The sequence below is a fragment of the Myxocyprinus asiaticus genome, chromosome 6 (genome assembly GCF_019703515.2).
Source record: "Myxocyprinus asiaticus isolate MX2 ecotype Aquarium Trade chromosome 6, UBuf_Myxa_2, whole genome shotgun sequence".
Lineage (NCBI taxonomy): Eukaryota > Metazoa > Chordata > Actinopteri > Cypriniformes > Catostomidae > Myxocyprinus > Myxocyprinus asiaticus.
Window position 1 is genome coordinate 38,174,987 of NC_059349.1, and position 21,814 is coordinate 38,196,800.

Consider the following 21,814-nt stretch of genomic DNA (forward strand, 5'->3'; position numbering starts at 1 on the left):
CGGCAGGGATTGAGTGGATTCGTGACGTGTCAGCTACGGAAGTGAAGCTGCAGAAGAACACACGCAAAATACCATCCTACCGGGGAATGATTTAAGGATTAAAGTTAACGTAAACTGATATATATCTTCAAACATAACGCATTCCTAGTCGGCTCTTATTGTCATTGGAAATGTTGACCAAATTTGAGACAAAGTCGGCCCGAGTGAAAGGTAAGATGTCTTCTCGAGCTAACTTCACTTGACTGTTCTGTATACGGGAATTAATGCAGCACTTTCATGTACATCTATGTCTGATATAAATCGCCTTATAACGATACAGTTCAGATATCATTGTAGAATTGTTTCGATATAGGCTATATTCTTTTCCATCAGGGTTCACCATTCAATTCTTGCTGCTTACAGTATGTCAGTTGCCGTTAGCATAAAGCTCTTAATTGTTAGCCGGAGATATTGCAAGAAATATTTATATAAGACTTGTGCACATTTAACGTCTCTGTAGTTTCCATACTTCCTTTTTGTGGGCACACTTAAGACATTACCTTTACCTTTATAATATTAGTTTATGGTTGATGATAAAGTTGACCTATGCTGACTCAAATATAGAGCGTCCATAATCTCTTATGAATTGTCTTAATTATAATGAAAGAGAGGGTGATATATATATATATATATATATATATATATATATATATATATATATATATATATATATATATATATACTTTTACACATATATACTGAGTGTTTTGCCTTTTCCCTCCTTTAGGGTTGAGTTTCCACCCAAAGCGGCCCTGGATTCTCGCCAGTCTTCATAATGGTGTCATCCAGCTTTGGGACTATCGCATGTGCACTCTCATCGACAAGTTTGACGAGCATGATGGTATAGAACAGACAGCTAATCCTCTGCGAATTAATGATTGTATTGCCTCTTGTCATTTGTTTGGATTTTTAATGATGTTATAAATTGCCATTTAGGTCCAGTCAGAGGGATTGACTTCCATAAGCAGCAGCCTCTGTTTGTGTCTGGAGGAGATGATTACAAGATCAAGGTTTGCTTCCTTCATTTAATGCCAAGTAAAAATGTTCCCCTGTGTTTGACTGAATTGAATTGTTTGACTCTGATTACTAGGTGTGGAACTACAAGCTACGTCGATGTCTTTTCACTCTTCTTGGACATCTTGACTACATACGCACAACCTTCTTCCACCATGTGAGCACGGCACTGTTAACTTGTTGACACTTTTTAATAAATCAATGATGGCACAAAAACTTAAGCTTCCATTTCTCTTCTTCAGGAGTATCCCTGGATCCTGAGTGCCTCAGACGATCAGACCATCCGCATTTGGAACTGGCAGTCCAGGACATGTGTATGGTAAATAGTTGAATCTTTTTAAGTGCATATTGGTAGTCTATTCAAAGTGTTTTCTCTGATCTGAGCAATATTTTAATAATATTACTTTATTATAATGTTGAAACTGAGTCTCACATGTTCTCGCCTTTCTACAGTGTGCTGACCGGACACAATCACTATGTGATGTGCGCTCAGTTCCACCCCTCTGAGGACCTGGTGGTGTCGGCCAGCCTGGATCAGACTGTGCGCGTGTGGGATATTTCCGGTGAGGAGGTGTGGGACAGGATGGAGTGGTTTGGGAAGACTGGGGAGGTGGGAATGGAGGGAGAAGATTGAGAAAGAGAAAAGCTGCCAAATGGCGTACTCTTTCTCATCTCCTCTTTCTACAGTGTGTACAGAACAAACTCTGTGGGCTCTTAAGCAAAAACACCTCTCATGCTCTGTAACATTGTAACAATGTAACAGTTTCTAATGATTGATACTGAACCCTCTAAATCTAAGGAATGTTCCCAGTTTAATACAAGTTAAACTCAATTGACAGCATTTTTTGCATTTTGACTCATCCCTCCTTTTCTTTAAAAAAAGACAAATATCAAGGTTACAGTGAGGCACTTACAATGGAAGTGAATGGGGCCACTTTTTGGAGGGTTTAAAGGCAGAAATGTGAAGTTTACAATTTTATAACAGCACTTACATTAATTCTTTGGTTGAAACTCATATATTATTTGAGTTGTAAAGTTGTTTAAATTGACATTTATACAGTCGTTTTAAGGATGTAGGATTTTTTTGACATTGTCATGGCAACGAAGTTGTAAAATTGGCTTTAATTTTACATAGAAAAGGTAGGTAAGCGATTTTATAATACTAAAATCATGTTAACACACATATTGTTTACGTTTTGTGGCTATATTTTTGAAATAGTGAGTATTTTAAGGTTTATGGATTGGCCCCATTCATTTTCATTGTAAGTGCCTCACTGTCACTCAGATTTTTGCATTTTTTTTTTTTTTTCAAAATTAATTTTTGTGGTAATCAATATTATGCCACAAATGCTGTCGTTTGAGCTCAACTTGTTTTAAACTCTGAATATTCCTTTATTTGCATATGAGCACCTGTTCAAAATTTTGTCTTAAGGAAGGAGATTTTTAGAGGTGTTTTTGTAATTTTGCATGTATTAATGAAATTGTTCTCCTTTGATTTCATTGCTCAACACCTTTCTTGCTCATTGACCATTTAACCTGCTTCTGTCTGCACTGTCCAAAAACACTTCTCTTTCCTAAACCCTTAGTACACAGTACAGAAAATGCACAATGTTCTTGCTCTCAGCCATCGCTTTCCCTCACATACAAATGAAAGCTGGGGAAGTTCATTTTTCTCATACAATTTTCTAATGTAAAACGGCTGCATGGACCATATAAAGACATGCAATGTAATTGTGTGAAATATTGACACCTAAGTTTTAGTGGAGTTCTCTTTTGGTATTGTGCATGTTTGACTGACAGGTGCATTGACCGCTTTAACACCTTTTGGAAGAAATCTTAACAAAATTCTATGACCTTGTCACTTATTACACGCACATTACTGTGCATAATTATCCCCTATTTCTAACATAAACAACAGTATTATATGTATCCCTAGCTTTGATTTGATCTTTTCAAATATTTAATGGTTAAATATATGGTTCTAAATTGCAGTATTGTGAAGTATATACTGCATCTCTTTACATCATGTAAGTCTTAGATTAGTAACATGAAAAAAGATTTGTCATTTAATCATTAAATTACACTTAACATTGCTTGATAGCATGATTGAAGCCATCTATCAGTTCATTACAATGCACTAACAAATGCATGAGTATATCTCACTCCTCACGCCAATTGCCCCTCCAGAGTACATTTTGACACGCTCCACCACCATTCAATCAACCAGTCAGTTCCATCCCTGCTCACTTCCTGTAAAGCTCCCATGCCCCTCCGGAAACATACACATCTGTACATTGGTTGCTAGCTCACCTCTTTTTGGACTTTTATGCATTCAGGACCTGTTTGTAGTGCTTGGATCACAGACACACATTCTGCTTTCATTTCCTTTAAACATTCCTCTGTGTCCTGACCTGAGTGAAGCTGATTATCTCTCTTTCATTGATTACATTAATTCACCCCAATCAGATTTTCTTTTTTTTTTTTTTTCTTTTTTCTTTTTTTTATAGAACTTTCTGTAATGCCAATTTGAATTAAAGGGATAGTTCACCCAAAAATGAAAATTCTGCCATTTACTCACCCTCATGTTGTTCCAAATACATATTACTTTCTTATCTTCCATGGAACACAAAGGGAGATGTTAGGCGGAATTTTAAGAACTGACAGCTGCAGTCACAATTATTTTCCTCCTATAATAAAAGTGAATGGTGACTGAGGCTGTAAGTTACTAATATTCTAACATCTCTTTTTGGGTTTCACAGAAAAAAGAAAGTCATACAGGTGAACATGAGGGTGAACAAATGATGGCAGAATTTTCATTTCTGACTATCTTTAAAGGTTTTAATTGTTGTCTTTATCAATTAGGTGGTGTTGCTTATGGTAAAATGTACTATAGTTCCTTAACTTAGGTTTAGAACAAATGGAGGAAGTATGTTGTGTTTGTTTTCTAGTACCTGTAAATGTTTAGCAGTCCAACAACATTTTTACTATGACTGTTTTTGCAAAGAGTAGCTGTTTTAATGTTGTTCCTCTCTCTTCCCTCCCTGGTATGTGGGTATTCCTGTGTAACTTGTAAACATCTCCCTTGTGTGTGTCGGGACTGTATATGTTGCTTCCAGGTCTGAGAAAGAAGAACCTGTCTCCAGGTGCTGTGGACACAGAGGTGCGCGGCATCTCTGGGGTCGACCTGTTTGGGGCCTCTGATGCAGTAGTGAAACATGTTCTGGAGGTAAGAATATCATGTCATTGATCTGAAAATAAGTCAGACCCCATTTTTTGTGTTTTGAAATGAGGTCTGTTGGTTTTTGAAAGTTGAATGAAATGAATGAATAAACAAACAAATGAATGATCAAATGGATGAGTGACTATGCGAATGAATAAATGTTTGTATTTGCTCTGTTCTCAGGGTCATGATAGAGGAGTAAACTGGGCAGCCTTCCATCCCAGCATGCCTCTCATTGTATCAGGAGCAGATGACCGTCAAGTCAAGATCTGGAGGATGAACGGTAGGGCTGTCAACAGGGCTGAAAAACCTAAATTTTTACTGAAATATTACCAAAATCCTAATTATATTCAAACTTTAAAGATGTTATTTCAGGGAAAGGGAAAAATCAACAATACATGATGTGGTCTCCTATGTCCACAAGAGGGCGCAACAAATCAATATAAACCAGTCAGTAACGAATCAGGTTGTTAAAGGGATAGGTCACCCAAAAGTGAAAATTCTCTCATCACCCTCATGCCATCCCAGATGAGTATGTCTTTCTTTCTTCTGCTGAACAAAATGAAGAATTTTAGAAGAATATCTCAGCTCTGTAGGTCCATAAAATGCAAGTAAATGGTGACCAGGCCTTTCAAGCTCCAAAAAGGAGATTAAATCAGCATAAAAGTAATTCATCAGTCGCCAGTGGTTTAATCCATGTTTTCTGAAGCAATTCAGGTGGTTTTGGGTGAGAAAATACCAAAATATAACTAACTATTTCTAGGTTTTCCTAGTCGACTAGTAGGCGTTAGTTTAAGCTATTAGTCGACTAGTTGTCGCACGTTTATGATATTAATTTAATTACTTAAATATATATATGTTGAGGGGCATCAGAATATGGTTTGAGTTCCAGGGCTGAGAAAGAATGTTATAAGTAACATTGCTAACACTGTTCTACAATACAGAGAAATACTAAACTATAAATATAAATTTTACAGGTGCACTCACGAAGCGAGTTGCAGCAACACTGGCAAAAGCGGTAATGATTCTGAAACCAGCAAGGAGACTTTCTGAACATTTTGTTAATTTATAGAGAGAAATGCACATTAGGGTTTTACCAACAGATGATGATCTCGGAGATCGACTATGATCAGAGTGATCGCCAATAGCTGATGCCTTTGACGATGTCAAGATGATATTCGGCTCGTTTTCCCATTAATATATACAATTATTATTATTATTATTATTATTATTAGGCTATTATTATCAAATTAATATTGCAAATAATTTGCCATAGACGAAACACATGAAGAAGAAACACATTTTATTATATTATTAAGAACAGATGACAGAAAAGAGTCTATACGCATGTATGATGCTGATACGGAGGCGTGCAGACTCGTGGAACACACGCATGTAAAAGGTTCTCACTCTTTGTTTCTGTCTTCTGAAATATATTTTTATTTTTTGCAAGAACAGTTTCGTCTATGAGTGCTGCAAATGACCTGAGACATCTCAGTTCAGGAGGTGCTTTGAGTTCAGTTCGCTTTATTTCCACAGAGCAGTTCACTGTGAATGCAACTCTGCAGCCTATATATCTGTAATTAAAACATAAAATAATACAAAAACACATTCACCTCGAACCATGATTTATATTTCAGTGAATATTATCATCATTATAATTATTATTTTTACATTTATAATTGTTTATAATTGTTTTTATGTCTTCATTTGTGACTTGCCTGATGGTAAATGGAAGGTTACTTATATATATTATTTTTTTGATCACTTCATTATTTTAATTGCTTTTTCATTTGGTTTGGAGTGCAAATTGAATTTAGAAATATATTTAAGTTTTTCGTTTTTTAAATAAATGTAATTTTCAGTGCAAAATCACTAAAGCAAGAATATTCACCGATCCCTCACCCAGGGGGTTGCCGATGTAATTGGATATTGCGATATATATATATATATATATATATATATATATATATATATATATATATTGTGAAGGAGGGAACAAAACTAATTTATTCACACACATATTGTGAAAATATTTTCCCAGACAACAAAATACCCGACCGGTAGAGAATGCATGGATGAAGTAGGTTCTTTGCCAGAGAGATGTTGTCCTTCACAGAGCAACACATTTTAATTGCACTTAATTTTTTTCCAGTTTGATTTTAATTTTTTGTTAAAATAAATAAAAATAAAGTTCAAAGTTTGAAATCAAGGTTACTTTATTGTGTAGGCTTAACCCTAACCCTGCTTAACGAAAATTGCCCCATAGTACCACCTAGCGTCCAACCAGCGGTGTTCATCGTTTTTTTTTTTTTTTTTTTTTTTGGCGACCAATCAAAACTTGGTCGACCAAGACTCTTCTCATCGACTAACGTTTGGTTGACTATTAGGGGGCAGCACTACTTTTTTCACTGTACATCTTGCCATTGCAGTCTGGGCACGATCATGATTTCATGCTCGATTAATACGCAGATTTGACGAATACGCAGAGCGCTAGATGGCGCTATAGGAAGTGTAATCAAGCTTGAAATCATGATTGCCTAGGAGACTGCTGTCAAGATGTACAGTTAAAAAGGAGTTACATTTTGGTCTGTTCTCACCCTGAACAAACACATCAGAAGACATGGATTAAACCACTGGAGTCTGATGGAATATGTTTATGCTGACTTTTTTGATGCTTCAAAAATCTTGATCACCATTCACTTGCATTGTATGGAACTACCGAGCTGAGATATTCTTCTAAAATTCTTTGTTTGTGTTCTGCAGAAGAAAGTAAGTCTTACAGATCTTAGATGGCATGAGGGTGAGTAAATGATGAGAGAATTTTTTATTTTTTTTTGGGTGAACTATCCCTTTAACAAAAGTGTGGAAATTGATAGTCAAAAGATTGACACTCATAAGAGCAAGTCAAGGCAGAGTCGAGACTCAACTGCCAAAGACCTTCACCTATGGGACCATTCACTCCAAACATGTCCGTCTTTTTCAATGAAAACATGCGCTAGATGCTGTATTTGACTATTGTGCAGTGTCTAGCTGTTTTTTTTTTCTTCTGCATCTCGTTGGAGGGGTGATGCATTTTTAAAAAAAATCCTGTATCAATTTAAAAGGAAATTCAGCATTTAAAACTAGAGCCCTGCCGATATGGGATTTTTGAGACCGATACCGATTTTAGAGGGGGAAAATACACAGATGGCCGATATAGTTCATTTTTGAGCTGGAATGAAAACAGACCTTTTCTATGTGGATTGTTCACCGATTTTGCACCGATATGACTATGCAAAGGTACTCAGAAGGCTGCTTTCTTAAATATTTTTTATCAAAGAATATTTGACATTATTACTATTATACATTGTCAACAAATTCTAGAAATGAACACTGAGAAAATAAAGAATAAATAAAAATACAATAAATTGCTTAAAAACATCAGTACTGTATGTTCAGTATCAGTCAGTTGCTGACCATTGAAATAAAGAATAAATAAAAATACAATAAATAGCTAAATAAACATCAGTACTGTTTAGTATAAGTCAGTTGCTGACCATTAAAATAAAGAATATATTCAAATAAAATAAATAGCTAAATAAACATCAGTACTGTTTAGTATCAGTCCAATGCTGACCATTAAAATAAAGAATAAATAAAAATACAATAAATTGCTTATAAACTTCAGTACTATTTAGTATCAGTCAGTTGCTGACCATTGAAATAAAGAATAAATAAAAATACAATAAATAGCTAAATAAACATCAGTACTGTTTAGTATAAGTCAATTGTTGACCATTAAAATAAAGAATATATTCAAATAAAATAAATAGCTAAATAAACATCAGTACTGTATGTTTAGTATCAGTCAATGCTGACCATTAAAATAAAGAATAAATAAAAATAAAAATAAATAGCTAAATAAACATCAGTACTGTTTAGTATAAATCAATTGCTGACCATTTGGAAAAAAAAAAGAAAAAGGTGTATTGTATACTGTACATTGTATGTTATTATTTGTATATTGTGTTATGTGTAATTATGTGTATATTAGATTTTAAATTGTGTTGTAAATCTGATGTTTATCGTAAATTGGTGTATGTCCCATCACTGTCACGACTACTATGTTGCTCGGAACTGCACCCAAGAATTTTACACACTATTGCACTTGTGTATATTGTTGTGTGACGATAAAAGTGATTTGATTTGATTTGTTTTAAATAAATAATACATTCAAATAAAATAAATGGCTAAATAAACATCAGTACTGTTTAGTATCAGTCCAATGCTGACCATTAAAATAAAGAACAAATTCAAATAAAATAAATAGCTAAATAAGCATCAGTACTGTATGTTTAGTATTAGTCAAATGCTGACTATATTAATAAAGCAGCAGTGTTACACCGTATTCTGATATACAATTTCAGGGGAAACTTTCAACGGTGGAAAACCAGACTTTTAAATATTACATTTTATAACTGCAACGACTGGAATTGTTCGGTTGAAGGTTGTACCAAACTGTGAATCCTGAACAAAACAGTTTGGTGAATACATGTTAATACATTAGTTTCCACTCAACTGACAAGGGATGAAAGTAGCTACGTGGTTAGCTTGTTAGCTATGAGCTCGTTGTCACGGAGAGCAAAAGATGGACTTTATTTACTTTCCAGCATTGCGTCTCACCAACTAGGTAACAACGTAGCGTGAAATCAACACTCGACAGACACAATCCACCACCACACCGTTGTCTGCTGAGCAGCAAAAAGATGCGCTGAAGTTTACCTTTCAATCTGCTACATTACTTACTGCACTGACAAACTATAGCTGGCTAACATAACAAACAGATGTGATATGGTTGTCAGGGACAGGATTAACATTATATTTGTTATATTGAAAAGGGACAATGATGGGGTCATTGGTTATTCACTTTCCAGTATGAATTTCACAAACTAGTTAGCAACTTACCGAAAAGACACTGCATAACACCGCACCATTTAACTTAACTGTCTCGGTAAACATATACGCCGATACCAATATATCGGTCGGGCACTATTTAAAATGCATCTCGAGACTCCTGCATTCTGTTTTATGCATTTCACTACATCTGATTTAGCTCAAGAATGAGATCGGTCTGAACAGCCCATAAGTCATCGTAAGTGCTTGGCACACATCCAAATATCAGGCACACATTTAAGCATTCAAATGTGTATTTTTTATATCTTAAATTTCACGAATATTTTAATTTGAGCGGCAAGTGTTCACAATCTCATTGTTCTGTTTTGAAAAGTTGCTGTAATAAAAAAATGTTACTTTGTGTTTGTATCCAAAAGCGTTTGTGGGTATTACATGTATAGAAAAAAAATGTTTACTGAAAAATTTAGCATTTTAAAGAAGTGTTTTTTGTCAATAAATCCTTCCTGTTTTATTTTGCAGAGTCAAAAGCTTGGGAGTTGGACACCTGCAGGGGGCACTACAACAATGTGTCATGTGCTGTGTTCCACCCTCGTCAGGAACTTATCCTGTCCAACTCTGAGGACAAGAGCATCCGCGTGTGGGACATGTCCAAGAGGACAGGTGTCCAAACATTCCGCAGAGACCACGACCGTTTCTGGGTGCTGGGAGCTCATCCCAATCTCAACCTGTTTGCTGCTGGTAGGTTACAAGTTGCAATTATTTAGATAAGTGGTTTTGGTTTAGAAATACAGTGCATTGAATTGTAATTTTGTCTCCGTCTCAGGTCATGACAGTGGGATGCTAGTGTTTAAGCTAGAACGGGAGCGTCCAGCCTATGCCGTGTACGGTAACATGCTGTACTATGTAAAAGATCGTTTCCTGCGTCAGCTTGATTTCAATAGCAGTAAGGATACGGCCGTCATGCAGCTCCGCAGGTGTGTGGATTTCTGTCTTTTGAAGTGAATGTTGATGTTTCTCCAAAAGGTATAGTATAATTCAACTCGTGTCAAATGTCTCTTTTACATTCTTAGTGGATCAAAATTCCCAGTGTTCAGCATGTCCTACAATCCTGCAGAAAATGCTGTGCTGTTGTGCACTGTGAGTAATGTAGAATTGCATAGATGAGACTGAAGTCTGTCCTGTTAATGTTCTTTATCTAGGTAAATACATAGCTGTGAAAAAGTATTTGCCCCTTCCTGATTTTTGTTTTTCTATTTTTCACTAAATTGTTTTAGATCTTCACATGAGATATAACATAAAACAAAGGCAACCTGAGTAAACACAAAATACAGTTTTCAAATATAATTTATTTTTATTGAAGCAAAAAAGTTATCCAACACCTACAGTTGTGCTCAAAAAGTTTGATATGACTGATCATGCAAAGAAAATGTATTTTATTTAAGGATAGTGATCATATGAAGCCATTTATTATCACATAGTTCTTTGGCTCCTTTTTAAATCATAATGATAACAGAAATCACCCAAATGGCCCTGATCAAAAGTTTACATACCCTTGAATGTTTGGCCTTGTTACAGACACACAAGGTGACACACAGGTTTAAATGGCAGTTAAAGGTTAATTTCCCAATTGACCTCTCTCCAAACATAGCGCTTATGGTTGTGACCATAAAGCTCTATTTTGGTCTCGTCACTCCAAATTACAGTGTGCCAGAAGCTGTGAGGTGTGTCAAGGTGTTGTCGGGCATATTGTAACTGGGCTTTTTTGTGGCATTGCCGCAGTAAAGGCTTCTTTCTGGCAACTCGACCATGCAGCTAATTTTTGTTCAAGTATCGTCGTATTGTGCTCCTTGAAACAACCACACCGTCTTTTTCCAGAGCAGCCTGTATTTCTCCTGAGGTTACCTGTGGGTTTTTCTTTGTATCCTGAACATTTCTTCTGACAGTTGTGGCTGAAATCTTTCTTGGTCTACCTGACCTTGGCTTGGTATCAAGAAATCCTCGAGTTTTCCACTTCTTAATAAGTGATTGAACAGTACTGACTGGCATTTTCAAGGCTTTGGATATATTTTTATATCCTTTTCCATCTTTATAAAGTTCCATTACCTTGTTACGCAGGTCTTTTGATAGTTCTTTTCTGCTCCCCATGGCTCAGTATCTAGCCTGCTCAGTGCATCCATGTGAGAGCTAACAAACTATTTATACACAGACACTAATTGCAATTTAAAAAACCACAGGTGTGGGAAATTAACCTTGAATTGCCATTTAAACCTGTGTGTGTCACCTTGTGTGTCTGTAACAAGGCCAAACATTCAAGGGTATGTAAACTTTTGATCAGGGCCATTTGGGTGATTTCTGTTACCATTATGATTTAAAAAGGAGCCAAACAACTATGTGATAATAAATGGCTTCATATGATCACTATCCTTAAATAAAAGACAGTTTTTTTGCATGATCAGACATATTTTCAAAATCAATGCCAAAATTTCAAAATTTCTGCCAGGGTATGCAAACTTTTGAGCACATCTGTATATCACCCATGTGAAAAACTAACTGCCCCCTTAAACTTAATAGCTGGTTGTGCCACCTTTAGCAGCAATAACTGCAACTAAACGCTTCTGATAACTGGAGATCAGTCTTTCACAACACTGTGGTGGAATTTTGGCCCACTCTTCTTTGCAGAAATGCTTTAGTTCAGCCACATTGGAGGGTTTTCAAGCATGAACTGCCATTTTAAGGTCCTGCCACAGCATCTCAATCGGGTTCAAGTCAGGACTTTGTCTAGGTCACTCCAAAACTTTAATTTAGCTTCTCTTGAGCCATTCAGAGGTGGACTTACTCCTATGCTTTGGATCATTGTCTTGCTGCATAATCGAGTTTCGGACATTCTCCTTTAGGATTTTCTGGTAGAAAGCAGAATTCATGTTTCCCTCAATAATTGCAAGTCGCCCTGGCCCTGAAGCAGCAAAGCATCCCCACACCATCGCACTACCACCACCATGCGTGACCATAGGTATGATGTTGTTTTTGTGGAATTCTAGGTTTGATTTAAGCCAGATGTAACAGGACCCCTGTCTTCCAAACAGTTCAACTTTCGACGAGCCTTAATAATCTTCTGGGTTTTGCAATGGTTTTCGGATCGCCACTCTGGCATTTTTGGCCGTGTCTTTCAGATAGTGGAGTCATGAACAGTGAACTTTATTGATGTGAGAGAGGCCTGCAGTTCCTTGGATGTTGTTCTTGGCTTTTTTGTGACTTCCTGGATGAGTCGTCGCTGTGCTCTTGGAGGAATTTTGGAAGTTCGGTCACTTCTGGAAGTTTTCTTCATTTGGGGATAATGGCTCTCACTGTGGTTTTTTGGAGTCCCAGAGCCTTTGAAATAATAGCTTTGTAACCTTTTCCAGAGAGATGTATTTTAGTCACCTTTTTCCTGCTCATTTCTGGAATTTCTTTCGACCTTGACATAGTGTGGTACTGGATGAGACCTTTTAGCCAGCTTCATGCTGCTGAAAAATTTCTATTTACGTGTTGATTTGATTGAACAGTGCTGGCAGTAATCAGGTCTGTGTGTGTCTAGTCCTGCTGAACCCCATTATGAATGCAGTTTCATAGATTTGGGGATTTAGTAACTAAGGGGGCAAATACATTTTCATACAGGCCCAGTTAGTATTTGATAACTTTTTTGCTTCAATAAATAACATTATCATTTAAAAACTGTATTTTGTATTTACTCAGATTGTCTTTATTTTATGTAACATTTTAGTATGAGATATACACAAAAACAGAAGAAATCAGGATGGGGCAAATATGTTTTCACAGCACTGTATGTGTATTTGTTAATTTCATTCCTCTTATCCTCCAGAGAGCAACTAACCTGGAAAACAGCACATACGACCTGTACTCCATTCCCAGAGAGAGTGACACACAGAATCCTGATGGTAACATTTTGCCATTTGTACTCTGATTTCCAAAACCAATCACCGAAGTCTTTAATTTCATGTACTTAACAACTTGCTGAGCAGTTTTAGGTCTTGCATAGTTGTTCAGTATTTGTCTGATTGTTTTTAGCTCCTGAGGGGAAGCGCTCCTCTGGCCTGACTGCAGTTTGGGTTGCCAGGAACCGGTTCGCCGTGCTTGATCGCATGCACTCAGTAAGTGATTGGCTATAACATGCTGTTAAAATTGAATAGGTTTGAATCTATAAGTGAGTCATAATTAGTGTAATCAGACATGCATACATGTATAATCAAGTTTTATTTATTTTTTCTTGATCCTTACTCTTTTCCACCCCAGCTGCTGATAAAGAACCTGAAGAACGAGATTGTGAAGAAGGTACAGGTACCGAGTTGTGAGGAGATCTTCTACGCTGGAACAGGATCCTTGTTGCTGCGGGATGCTGAAGGAGTCACTCTATTTGACGTGCAGCAGAAGCGCTCCCTCGCCACAGTTAAAATTGCTAAAGTCAAATATGTGGTGTGGAGCACTGATGCCAACCATGTGGCTCTGCTGGCCAAACACGGTACTGCAAACCCTCTAGTTGATTGAATGCATAGCAATCATGAATCTGCTCTAAATTATAGGGCTGGACAATAAAATGATATCGATATTTATCTGAAAAAATACATTTTCAATATCAATGATAAACTTTTGATTAATTTTCTATATTTAGCCAATGTTCTACATCTAGACGATCAGATCTCTATTTGGTTGCATAAACATATCTGACCCTCTGCTCTGGCCTTTTCAGCCATCATGATCTGCAACAAGAAGTTGGAAAGCCTATGCAACATCCATGAGAACATTAGAGTGAAGAGCGGTGCCTGGGCCGAGAATGAAGTCTTCATCTACACCACCTCCAACCACATCAAATATGCTCTCACCTCCGGGTACTGCACCAACAGCCATACACGCAACTAAATCTACTGATAAAACTTACTGTTGTGCCATTTTAGCTATTTTTGCAAGAAAATGGATTGTTTCAAATAAATATTTTTTTCTCAGTGATCATGGTATAATCCGTACATTGGATCTACCAATCTACGTGACAAGAGTTAGGGGCAACAGTGTCTACTGTCTGGATCGTGATTGCAGACCACGAGTGCTCAACATTGACCCCACAGAGTACAAATTCAAACTGGCTCTGGTCAATCGCAAATACGAAGAGGTTAGTGTGTATTCTGCACAACGTAAATCGCATCTTTTTTTTTCTGCTTCTAGATAGAATTTGTTATCCACCTCTTAATCTTAATGATTTATGTTTTTCTACTCATAAATTCCTCAGGTTCTTCATATGGTGCGTAATGCTAAACTGGTAGGCCAGTCCATCATTGCCTACCTGCAGAAGAAGGGTTATCCAGAGGTTGCACTACACTTCGTAAAGGATGAGAAGACTCGCTTTAGTTTGGCCTTGGAGTGTGGAAACATTGAGGTATGCAGGAGTGACTTTCATAGAGGCTGAAATTAATACGTTCACCATTAAACTTCAGCATAGAGGTGTTCATGCTTGATGTGTTTCCGTTCCTGCAGGTGGCACTGGAGGCTGCTAAAGCCCTGGATGAACGTAGCTGTTGGGAGCGTCTCGGCGAGGCTGCTCTTCTACAGGGTCATCACCAGGTTGTGGAGATGTGCTACCAGAGAACCAAGAACTTCGACAAGCTCACCTTCTTGTACCTCATTACTGGCAACCTGGCCAAGCTGAGGAAGATGATGAAGATTGGTGAGAGAGAAGAAGTGAATATGTGTGTGAAATGGATTCCTAAGTATTGTTTTAATGCGGTTTCTGGTTGTGTTACAGCTGAGATAAGGAAGGACATGAGTGGGCACTATCAGGGCGCGCTCTATCTGGGTGATGTCAGTGAGCGTGTGCGAATCCTGAAGAATTGTGGACAGAGTGAGTGCTGTCACTGCTTCTTCCTGTACAAACTCATATCCCACATATGGAATGAATACGAGCATAATCTCAGTTTGTAACATGCATGTTCTCAGAGTCTTTGGCTTACCTGACTGCTGCCACTCATGGGATGGATGAGGAGGCTGAGGCCCTTAAAGAGACATTTGACCTGGAGAAAGAAATGGTATGATCTGTTCTTTATGCCATCAGAGACAAACATCCATGAACATTTGTAGATGCCCAGAGTGATTGAGTGGTGAATTCCTTTCATGTGCAGGTGCCAGAGGTGGATCCCAACGCTCAGCTGTTGCAACCACCACCTCCCATCAACCCCCTGGACACTAACTGGCCTCTGCTCACTGTCTCTAAGGGCTTCTTTGAGGGAGCCATTGCTGCCAAAGGTGACAGACTGGCTTGGGGTACTCTTACTAGCTCATAGTGGTTTACTAGGGATGGGATAATGTGGTTATCTCACAATTCGGTTCGATATATGAAATGAGGTTCAGGTTTTGTTATTTTTTTATTTATTTTTTTTATTTAGTTACAGGAGAGAATTTTTTTTGTGTGCATCTGTACTATTTGTGATTAAAATTAACATTCCTTTTTTTATTTGAACATATAGAACAGAAAGGATATTAAAAGACGCATTATTCAATAAGTGCCACTAAGTGGGGTGCAGGATCTCATTTTCGATGGAGACACATTTACACAGAAGAATTTTTTTTAAATCAAGCATATTTCAACAAAACAAAGTGATTTTTCCAGATTTTCCAGTACTTAAATTTCTAAAAGCTAAATTCAAGCACTTTAAGTACCTTGTGCGAACCCTGTAAACAGTGTAGAATAAAGCACAGTATGGGTAAAATCGAGCGATAAAGTGATTATGATGTTTGATGTGTCATTTAATTTATGATCACATGGACAGAAAACAATGTTGCAAATTTTTAAAGGTTGAGTTTTGCCTCGATATGGTTCTTCCATCAAAATTCAAAATTTGATATATCGTCCCATCCCTATGGTTTACAAGCACCTCTGAAGTTTGATAAAACTAATATTGGAAGAATAACTTCTCTGTGTTTGTGTTTTGAGTAGGACGAGCAGGACAGATGGTTGCTGACCTGGATATGGATGCTCCAGGAGGAGAAGGCTGGGGAGAGGATGCAGAACTTCATCTGGATGAAGGTATTTCTTTTTCTTGCTCTACAAGCATCACATTTACTATTGCACATATTTGAGCTAAACGGTTTGAACAAAGTATTTAACTTTTACTATCACTTATCTATAGGGTTGGGAAACAAGAACCGGTTCCATTCTTTACAAAATAGCGTAATCGTATGATCTGCATGACTTGCGGTTCTGTTAACGGTTCCCCTGTATGAATTTTCTACCGATGCGGATGAAACACTGTACTAAAATACTCTGATGGTGTTTCTAGCAGCGCATTTCAGCAGCAGCGGCGCTGCCCCTTACTGACTTTACAACGTAAAACACACAAATTAATGACTCTTATGAGCCGGTTCTGTTGAATCTACAGCGCGAAACATATGGTGCTTACGGTCTATTCCGGTATAGTACACTGATGTGTAAGTTTAAATGTCCAACTCGAAATTAAATAAGAACTGTAGAAGTCTTAAAAGCTTTAAGTTCAACATTAGACAACAGAACACAATCTGCAAATCATATTTCTTGTTTGTTAAATTTTATTTTACTTATAGCCTAGATAGGATCAATTATTGGATTGGATTTATGTCTCTAAAAAGTCGGCAAACACACCTTGAAATGTATTACTTATTTGTTATATCTGCTTTGTAGAAATCTTAAAGGAATAGTTCACCCAAAAATGAAAAAGCTCTCATTATTCACTTACTTTGATGCCATCCCTGATGTACTGGCAACCGTGTAATTCTATTATAAGGACCTGACAGAGATCTAGCTTCTTCTAAAAATCTTCATTTGTGTTCTGCTGAAGAAAGACAGTCATACACATCTGGGATGACATCAGGGTAAGTGAATAATGAGAGAATTTTCATTTTTGGGTGAACTATTTCTTTAAAGGATTTCTCCATTTGGCAAATACTGCAGAGGACAGTAAATCCATTAAGAATTGCATTTCTCATTTTCAAATAATTCTTCCTCAAAAGTAGTTAAAGAGTAACTGGAATCGTTACTGGAACCTAAGGAATCAGCATCGTTACATTCCTTACGTTTCCCACCGCTACTTATTTATTCTATCTAATTTGAGATTTTTGCCTGATGGATAAAAGGGTGGAAAAACTTCCACTTGAATGTCCTTTCATAGATTTCTGCACTCATCCCTCATGATTTCTCTTTTTAGATGGATTCATGGATGCTCAAGAGGGATTGGGAGATGAGGGAGCTATCGGGAAAGAGGAAGGTGGAGGCTGGGAAGTTGAGGAAGATCTGGACCTCCCTCCAGAACTGGTGAGTCCCCAGGCTATTATGAAGAGCTGAACGTCATCTATGTCTGGAATTGGTCTTGAATAATAATCAGAGTAACTATATATATATTTGTGTGTTTCCCTCATTCAATAGGATGTACCTGCTGTTGGTGGAGGTGGCGCAGAGGGAGAAGGTTTCTTTGTGCCACCTACTAAGGGCACAAGTCCCACCCAAATGTGGTGCAACAACTCTCAGCTGGCTGTGGATCACATGCTAGCTGGATCCTTTGAAACAGCTATGAGGGTAAAGATGATTTAACAACCCTAAATAATCAAACTTTCCCACAGTTGGCTTTGACAAACACTAAACTGACTTCTTACCTCAAATATCTCAAAGGTATTTGAGGCTGGAAGAAACACAGTAATGAACGAACTACAAAAGTGAAATGTACAGGGTTCCCACAGGCATGAAAAATCTGGAAATATCAGGGAATTTTAAAATAGTGATTTCCTGTCCTGTAAAAGCAATGGAAATTTAATATAATCTTAAAAGTCATTGAAAGTTCATGAAAATTTTAGTAACACTTTGCATTAAAGTTCCATTTGTTAACATTAGTTAACATGAACTAACAATAAACAATACTATTACAGCATTTATTAATCTCGTTAATGTTAATTTCAACAAATAGTAATACATTTTTAAAATAAAAAGTTAATGCGCTATGAACTAACAATGAACAACTGTATTTCTATTAACTAACATTAACAAAAAAATATATATAATGTATATTGCTTGTTGTTAGTTTATGATACCTTATGCATGAACTAATGTTAACGAATGGAAACTTATTGTAAAGTGTTACTGAAATTTCTATAATGTTAAATCTAATAATTCCAAGGAATGGTACCTGACATACAAATTGAAAACTGGCTCAGCAACCACCATTAAATAAATTTTGAAAATCCTCTCTCTTGAAATCCATTAATCAAAAGCAACTGGAAATGGCATTGTAAATACATGGAAATTAATTTGTAAACAGGAGTGGGAACCCTGTATGTAGTTGATGTTTCTTTGCTGTCGCTCATACTTTCATTCTCTGTGTTCCACAGTTACTACACGACCAGGTCGGTGTGGTTCAGTTTGGGCCCTATAAGCATCTCTTCATGCAGACTCTGTCTCGAGGCCGCACCTGTTACCTGGGCCTCCCGTCTCTGCCGTGCCTGCACAGTTACCCTCAGAGGAATTGGAAGGACAGTGGGGCTAAAGGGGGCCTGCCTGCTGTGGGCTTGCGTCTCTCTGACCTCATTTCACGTCTGCAGCAGTGCTATCAGCTGACCACAGCAGGACGTTTTGAGGAAGCTGTTGAACGTTTCAGAGTCATTCTGCTATCTGTACCGCTGCTTGTTGTCGATAACAAACAAGAGATCGCAGAGGTGTGTGTTTTTTATGGGGTTTTGATTCAGGAGTAGTTGAATGTTTTGTACCAGTTTTGAGTATTAAATGTCCACTTTACTTTCGCTCAGGCACAGCAGCTGATCACTATCTGTAAAGAGTATATTGTTGGCCTCACCATGGAGACAGAGAGGAAGAAACTTCCTAAAGACTCACTAGATCAACAGAAGAGGCTGTGTGAGGTATGTGTACTTAGATTATTCTCAAATAGAGGATTTAATGAGTGTGAATGGACTTGTTGTCTTTACATATAATAATGTTTCTCCTCTATGTGTGTGTATTAGATGGCAGCATATTTCACACACTGCAGTCTGCAGCCTGTCCACATGGTATTAGTATTGAGAACAGCACTCAATCTTTTTTTTAAACTCCGTAACTTCAAAACAGCTGCAGGATTTGCTCGCCGTCTACTCGAGCTGGGCCCCAAACCAGAAGTGGCACAACAGGTAATAAATAATGTGTATGGGTTATAAACTGGTGGCCAAAAGTTTGTAATGTACAGATTTTGCTCTTATGGAAAGAAATTGGTACTTTTATTCACCAAAGTGGCATTCAACTGATCACAATGTCTAGTCACATTAATAATGTGAAAAATTACTATTACAATTTGAAAAAAATTTGCAGAACTTCTTAAACTACTTCAAAGAGTTTTCATCAAAAAATCCTCCACGTGCAGCAATGACAGCTTTGCAGATCCTTGGCATTCTAGCTGTCAGTTTGTCCAGATACTCAGGTGACATTTCACCCCACACTTCCTGTAGCACTTGCCATAGATGTGGCTGTCTTGTTGGGCACTTCTCACGCACCTTACTGTCTAGCTGATCCCACAAATGCTCAATGGGGTTAAGATCCATAACACTCTTTTCCAAATATCTGTTGCCCAATGTCTGTATTTCTTTGCCCACTCTAACCTTTTCTTTTTGTTTTTCTGTTTCAAAAGTGGCTTTTTCTTTGCAATTCTTCCCATAAGGCCTGCACCTCTGAGTCTTCTCTTTACTGTTGTACATGAAACTGGTGTTGAGCGGGTACAATTCAACGAAGCTGTCAGCTGAGGACATGTGAGGCGTCTGTTTCTCAAACTAGAGACTCTTCCACATCTCTTTTTGTCCTTGTTAGAACCAGTTGTCCTTTGTCTTTGAAGACTGTAGTGTACACCTTTGTATGAAATCTTCAGGTTTTTTTGGCAATTTCAAGCATTGTATAGCCTTCATTCCTCAAAACAATGATTGACTGATGAGTTTCTAGAGAAAGCTGTTTCTTTTTTGCCATTTTTGTCCTAATATTGACCTTAAGACATGCCAGTCTATTGCATACTGTGGCAACTCAAAAAGAAACACAAAGACAATGTTAAGCTTCATTTAACGAACCAAATAGCTTTCAACTGTGTTTGATATAAAGGCAAATGATTTTCTAGTACCAAATTAGCAATTTAGCATGATTACTCAAGGATAAGATGTTGGAGTGATGGCTGCTGGAAATGGGGCCTGTCTAGATTTGATCAAAAATAACTTTTTTCAAATAGTGATGGTGCTGTTTTTTACATCAGTAATGTCCTGAATATACTTTGTAATCAGTTGAATGCCACTTTGGTGAATTAAAGTAATCCAATTTCCTTCAGAAACAGCAAAATCTGTACAATATTCTACACTTTTGGCCACCAGTGTACTTTGGGAACAAAATTGACCCTGTAAGTTAGTTCAATCTGAAAAATTTCAAGTCGATTCAAACAGTGCAAATCAGTGGGGTCCATAACTTTCAAGCTCTTAAAAAGCTTCATGAAACAGACCAAAATTAAGTCCAATGCAAGTCAATGGGTTCCTTGCCTTCCAAACTCCAAAAAAAGCTCCATGAAACAGACCAAAATGTAAGTAAAATGCAAGTCAATGGGGTCCATAACTTTCAAGCTCCAAAAAAAAAAAGCCCCAAGAAACAGACCAAAATTTAAATCCAGTACAAGTCAGTGGGTTCAAATAACTTTCAAGCTCTTAAAAAAAAACAAAAAACTTCAAAAAACAGACCAAAATGTAAGTTCAATGCAAGTCAATGGGTCCATAACTTTTAAACAAAACAAAAAAAGCTTCAAGAAACAGACCAAAATTTTAGTAAAATGCAAGTCAGTGGGTTCCATAACTTTCAAGCTCCAAAAAAAAAAAAAAAAAGCCACAAGAAACAGACCAAGATTTAAATCCAGTGCAAGTCAGTGGGTTCCATAACTTTCAAACTCCAAAAAAAAAAAGCTCCTAGAAACAGACCAAAATGTAAGTCTAATGCAAGTCAATAGGATTGTCTTGGTTACTTTCGTAACCTCCGTTCCCTGATGGAGGGAATGAGACGTTGTGTCGATGTAGTGGCACTAGGGGTCACTCTTGGAAGCCCCAAACACCTCTGATCTTTGAGAAAAGGCCAATGGGAAAAGGCCAGTGGAATTTGCATACCACTCCCCCGGACATACGGATACAAAAGGAGCTGGCTCACAACCACTCATTCAGGTTTTGTGCTGAGGAGCCGAGACAAGGTCATTTCAGTGGGTAGTTCAGTGTTGTGGCAGGAGGGACACAACGTCTCGTTCCCTCCATCAGGGAACGGAGGTTACGAAAGTAACCAAGACGTTCCCTATCTGTCACTTACTCTACGTTTTTTCGATGTAGTGACACTAGGAGTCCCTATAAGAAATGCCACAACTAGCTGAACTGTGTTACGTGGAGTGGTGGTGCGAGATGAGCAGGCCATTGCGTGCCTCGTAGCCAGCGCACCTGGCCAGCACGTAACCTCCCCCAGCGCTCCAACAAGCGTCTTACGGTCCCCTGCACCTCGGGGACAAGTTGACTGCCCAAAAATGGGGACAGGCTGCCCCAGCCGTGGCCTCTTGTCTTTCTTCTCCCCAAAAGGAAAAATCATTCAGCTGG

The 21,814-nt window shown here is 37.7% G+C and overlaps 1 protein-coding gene across 1 annotated transcript in view; it reads left to right on the top strand.

The window, feature by feature from the left end:
• Positions 1-21,814, top strand: part of LOC127442182 (coatomer subunit alpha) — a 26,445-nt gene continuing 4,631 nt past the window's right edge. The window contains exons 1-27 of the mRNA XM_051700025.1: positions 1-210; positions 767-880; positions 976-1,049; positions 1,130-1,210; positions 1,296-1,372; positions 1,507-1,616; positions 4,170-4,279; positions 4,457-4,556; positions 9,689-9,907; positions 9,993-10,143; positions 10,240-10,306; positions 13,029-13,104; positions 13,235-13,317; positions 13,460-13,685; positions 13,914-14,052; positions 14,168-14,330; positions 14,448-14,594; positions 14,693-14,882; positions 14,961-15,056; positions 15,152-15,240; positions 15,334-15,457; positions 16,149-16,238; positions 17,392-17,498; positions 17,610-17,759; positions 18,566-18,889; positions 18,980-19,090; positions 19,193-19,354. Of these exons, the coding sequence (XP_051555985.1) occupies positions 171-210; positions 767-880; positions 976-1,049; positions 1,130-1,210; positions 1,296-1,372; positions 1,507-1,616; positions 4,170-4,279; positions 4,457-4,556; positions 9,689-9,907; positions 9,993-10,143; positions 10,240-10,306; positions 13,029-13,104; positions 13,235-13,317; positions 13,460-13,685; positions 13,914-14,052; positions 14,168-14,330; positions 14,448-14,594; positions 14,693-14,882; positions 14,961-15,056; positions 15,152-15,240; positions 15,334-15,457; positions 16,149-16,238; positions 17,392-17,498; positions 17,610-17,759; positions 18,566-18,889; positions 18,980-19,090; positions 19,193-19,354 (3,420 nt within the window). The 5' untranslated portion in view covers positions 1-170. The remainder of the gene's footprint in view (positions 211-766; positions 881-975; positions 1,050-1,129; positions 1,211-1,295; positions 1,373-1,506; positions 1,617-4,169; positions 4,280-4,456; positions 4,557-9,688; positions 9,908-9,992; positions 10,144-10,239; positions 10,307-13,028; positions 13,105-13,234; positions 13,318-13,459; positions 13,686-13,913; positions 14,053-14,167; positions 14,331-14,447; positions 14,595-14,692; positions 14,883-14,960; positions 15,057-15,151; positions 15,241-15,333; positions 15,458-16,148; positions 16,239-17,391; positions 17,499-17,609; positions 17,760-18,565; positions 18,890-18,979; positions 19,091-19,192; positions 19,355-21,814) is intronic.